Raw genomic sequence first — 5131 nt, forward strand, 5'->3', positions numbered from 1 at the left:
ATGTTTATAAAAGACTGTTGCAATGACAGGTGGCATTGATTCACTGAGTAAGCTGGGACTCTGGTGCAGTTGAGGGTCTAGCTTTTGCACTTGTTGTTGTTGGTGACATCCATTCTCTGCATTTTTTCCAAATGTTCATGTTTGAACTCAGACTCTTGACAAACCTAGTATGTGCCATTCTGAAATTTGTGATCCTGTTATATGTTGGCTTGTCAACAAAGAGGGTTCTCATTAACCACAGTAGCTGAAAATACCTATGCAAGTAGTTTACAATTATTTCCCCCTTAAGCACTGTTGTTTTCTAATGTGTAGAGCTGATTTTGCTCTTGGCCTCCACTAGTAAGGTCTAAAAGGTCTCCTAGGGTAATAAATTCCCTAGTTGGTCCCAACATGAAGGCAAACCTGCTATGGTCCTCTTATCAAAATTAATATTGAATTTCGTTATAACTTCCTTAACTTTGTCCCTGCCGTCTTCTTACATAAGTTTTTCAAAATCATTTTATTTATTTCTAGGACATACTTTGTTCTATCTTCAACTCCTAATTCCCTTAACTCCCATGAGGATCTTGAGTTAAGGAAATCAATCATTTTCCTAGAAAATTGGGCCCATTGTTGTAGCTTCTATTTGCTACCAACAATTAAACTCTCCAGGTCTCTGACAATGGCTTTCTCCTCTGCAACTATAGACAAGGATTCCCAAATATTCTTCACAGTGTGGATAATATCATTCCATATTATCTCTCTTGCTTGAATAAGGGACATATTTCCCTTCACTTTCTCCTTCAACTCTTTAATTTCTTGGGAAGCAATCTGAAAATCATTTCTATACTTTAAAGTATTTTCCTAGGACATAGCCAATTCCCTTTTAGTGGCCTTTATAATTTTCAGAGCATCATCATAATTTCTTTGAACCTTCTTCATTTCATTTTTATATATTTGCAACTCAGTCATTACTCTGGTTAATTTATCAGCTGGGTCTTCAAAATTTGGTTGTACTAAGATAGTACAAACATGGGAGTCAATTTTATGTTGTAAAACATAATTCATCTCTTTCAACTTAGAAATTTCATCATTTGCTCTCTAGATGAAGGAGATGGCGTCAAAGACAGCTAGGATGAAGGAGACGACGTGTAAATATCTGGTTACCGATGACTGGTGTTGTCTAGATCTCTGAGTTGTACAATCCCAATCTACGAAATCATAGCAAAAGAATAATTGTAAAATGAAATGGCTAAGGGTAACAGGATTTACGGGGAAAATGGGAAAATGTGGGGGGAACAGAAATAAATGCATATGTGGGGTGTACGAAGTAGTGACATGGTGAAAAGATGGGATGAGGTGATGGGGTGACGTGGTTAATGAGGCGGCTGAGGAATGATGGTGATAGGGTGGTGGCAGGGCGATGACAAAACAACTTTAGTTTCACACTTGCTTGTCGATGTATTACGGGGGCATACTCCCGTGCAAAGGAAATCCGATGGAGTCCCCCCGTAATGCTCCTCTATTGTCGATTTGTGGTTAGAGCAGATCTTTGAATTTTTTTATAGAGGCATAAGATGGGCTAACCATCGGGCATATAGTGCCATCGGGTTTGCACCATCCATTAGGCCCCTCCTCTTCTCTCCATCGCGCCCGACAATCCAATCGACATTTAACAATGTCCGACTTTGGTGAACAAGGACCCACCAAAATCTATTTACTTTAAATTCTTCATTACAACTTAATCAACACTGCTTAATCCACTATTTAGAATTAATAAAAACCATATATCAAAACTTTGATTTTGATTGATTTTTTTCGAGTAACATATAGATATATATATATATATATATATATATATATATATATATATATATATATATATATATATATATATATATATATATATTTTTATTTTTAATACATGAAGAAAAGTAAAATGAGCTACAACATCTGGCTCCACCTGGGGATAGTGCTTTGAGACAAAACACTAAGAACCGCAGATTAGTGCCTTCACCTCGGGCATGGAGTCAAAATCATAGCTTGAAACATTACAATGAAGAGCTCACTAAATATTCACAGTGATCAAACTGATATGTACAATGATGAAATAGAATGAAGTCAATGTTGAAAGTAGTGTTTCAGATACTGCCCATTGACAAGCAGTTGCAACAGTTCACCATCCAAATTTTCCAGAATGAAAGTGTTATTGGCTCTAACTTCTACTATTTTAAAAGGACCAAACCATAAAGGATCAAACTTGCCATGTTTACCTTTATCTTCTCTCCTTACATCCCATCGAAGAACCAAATATCCAAGTTGAAAAAGAATATTTCTGGCCTTTCTATCAAATATCAACTTCATCTTTTCTTGGTAACTGATCAGATTCTCCATTACCTTCTCTCTGTTTTCGTTTAATTCCACCAACTGGTTCATCCTCCTTGTTAGTGCATTTGGCTCTTGTTGAGCATCCTGGATAAGTGCCACAAAAAGTTTTTCTAACTGACTGGGAAACAAGGTAGCTGATCCATATACCAACTCAAAAGGTGACTTTCCAGTTGACCTCTTAGTAGTGACCCTGTTTTCCCATAAGGCAAATTCCAGCTTTGAATCCCAATTTTTCTTATTTTCTGCAATAGTTTTCTTAAGTACCTTCACCAGAGCTTTATTTGAAGATTTTTCCATCCCATTTACACGAGGAAGATAGGTGGTAGAATCAGAGAGTATCAAATTATAGTTTTGGAAAAAGTCAATTACCTTTGTAGATCTGAACTCCTAAGCATTATCTACCACTAACCTTTTTGGACAACCAAATCTAGTGAAAATATTTTCCTCTAGAAATTTGATTACCACTTAATCATTTTCCCTCCTAGTTGGAACAACTTCCACCCATTTAGTAAAATAATTTGTACCTGTTAGGATCCATTTATGTTGTCCACTGGAAGGTGGATTTATCTCCCCTATAAAATCCAAACCCCATTGTCTAAATGGTTCTTCGATAAACACATGAATCAGTGGTAATGGTGCCAATTTCTTCTTTTCAACAAACATTTGGCACTTTTCACAACTTCTTACAAGTCTATAAACATCAGAAAGCAAAGAGGGCCAAAATAAACCAACCTTGAAAATATTATGTGATGTAACCTTCCAACTATAATGGCCACCATAGAGAGATCCATGATATTCATTGACAATTTATATAGTCTCTCCTTCTGTCAAACAGAGCAACAAGATATTAGCAGGATCCTTCCAATACAACCTTCCATCTGTGGTTACATACTTCTTCTCTTCGACTCTGAAAGCTTTATATTTTGTTCTATTTAAAGAAGGAGGACATCTAAGGAAACACAAATAATGGACAATATATTTATACCATTGAGAAAAAAGATATGTATAGTGAATTTTGTTATCGGGTTCTTTGTTCCTCTTCAGTCTTGGATTCAATAACTTCACCCAACAAATTGATTCTCATAGCTTGATAATTAGTTTATGTTAATATTTTCACTAATCCTTGTCCCTTTACCAGCTTAGTGGTTGAAATAATGATAATACTGGGGGGGGGTGGTGAATCAATATTAAGGCTAATTTTAAATTTTTTATACCAATTTTCTTTTCTTATTCAAACTTGGAAACCATCCATATAATTAACAACAACATGTAATATGGAAACAACATGAAATCAATATACAAGCATACACACATTAGACACAAGGTTTTATGTGGAAAAATCACCAAAGCTTGTTGTTGTTATTGATGTAAAATAAGAGAACATACTCTATTACATCAATCTGTTTTGTGAGCACCCACTCGCAGGAAGCACAAACTCCCTATGATTGTTTTCTAGCATTGACTAGCAAGAAGCACCAACTCCCTCTTTTTGTAGACACCTGTCCATCTTACCAGAAGCACCATGTGAAGCACCAACCTCACGGTTTTTTTGCAAGCACTGACTTGTAGTTCCTTGGGTTTTTTGCAAGCACAAACTTGTAGGAGGCACCAACCCCCAAGCCTTCTGACGAACCCACTAGAGATGGAAGCACCAACTTCCTGTATGTAGGCACCAACCCACATTCAAATAGGAATTGTATGTTCTCTGTAATTAGAAGCCACTCTACCTGATATTAGCTTTGTTCTATGCTCACTCTTCTCACTCTACACACTCTGCAGTAGCCCATTGATCTGCTCAACAACAATCACTCATCACTATCCATGCATCTCTTTGTTCTCTACTCTTCATCGACATGCACTCAACTCTCATCCTCTTGCTCTCCACATCATACACACAACTCTCGGCCTCCTTTCTCTTCACAGGCACTTTCGGCCTTTCTCATAGCATAGGTGACTTCGACCTTGCTCACACAGCACAAACAACTACGGTATTTCTCACAACAATGCAAAAGAAACTTCCTCCTTACTCATAGAGTGCACAAGCAACTTCTGCCTTACTCACAAAGTGCACAGGAAACCTCCACCTTACACACAACAACACAACTCTTGGGGTCTCTTACCTCTGCATAGGCACTCTCGACCTCTCTTTGCAGAACAAGATCTCACTCAGCCTTACACAATAGTGCACACACTCAGAGATTTTCTGCTTAGCTCTCTGGAAACTATGTTGCTTCCCCCCACGTTGCTCATTTGAGCTCCTAGGTTTTTTTCCTCTATTGCCCCCTGATCGATACTTCCACTCTATCCTATATTCACACTGTGCTAGTGTACCTCGAAATGGTTCTTCCATTCTGTTGTTGTGTCTGACTTGGTCTCTACCACTGCATTAACCATGATAATGGACACTTGATAGTTTATCCATACTGAGAATGAATTCTCAGTCCACCTGCACACTCCAACTAGGCACAGTCCTCTATGTGAACAACACTCTTGTCACTGAGGCTCTCTGCATAAGGTAGACTGTACTCCCTGTCCTCTGGCTTCCCAACTGTACTCAGACATGGCCTTCCTTGTTGTTGTTGCATCCTATCTGTTTCTTGTCATAGTGCCAAAAGAGTGATAAACCTTGCAGTCCTTCATCGCCTGACTGCGTGGAGCTCCATACTAAGAAATTAATTATTAGATGACCTGTACATTGCTTCATGAGTCCCACACATTCATTTAGCTCATTGAAGACATGAATCAGATCACAATGATGGCTTGT

General features: G+C 37.9%; 1 protein-coding gene across 1 annotated transcript; it reads right to left on the bottom strand.

Annotated features, from left to right (window-relative positions):
* Nucleotides 1–2100: 2100 nt before the first annotated feature.
* LOC149152816 (uncharacterized) lies at nucleotides 2101–2664 on the bottom strand. The gene has a single exon (XM_089443612.1). It carries the CDS (start codon nucleotides 2662–2664, stop codon nucleotides 2101–2103), a length of 564 nt encoding a protein of 187 aa, XP_089299738.1.
* Between the last annotated feature and the right edge of the window lie 2467 nt (nucleotides 2665–5131).

Source organism: Pinus tabuliformis, chromosome 9, assembly GCF_031772625.1.
Source record: "Pinus tabuliformis cultivar Carrire ecotype Pingquan chromosome 9, CPIR1, whole genome shotgun sequence".
Taxonomy (NCBI): domain Eukaryota; kingdom Viridiplantae; phylum Streptophyta; class Pinopsida; order Pinales; family Pinaceae; genus Pinus; species Pinus tabuliformis.

Coding starts and splice junctions, on each gene's coding strand:
- LOC149152816 (XM_089443612.1), bottom strand. CDS start 2,664: ATGGAAAAATCTTCAAATAAAGCTCTGGTGAAGGTACTTAAGAAAACT.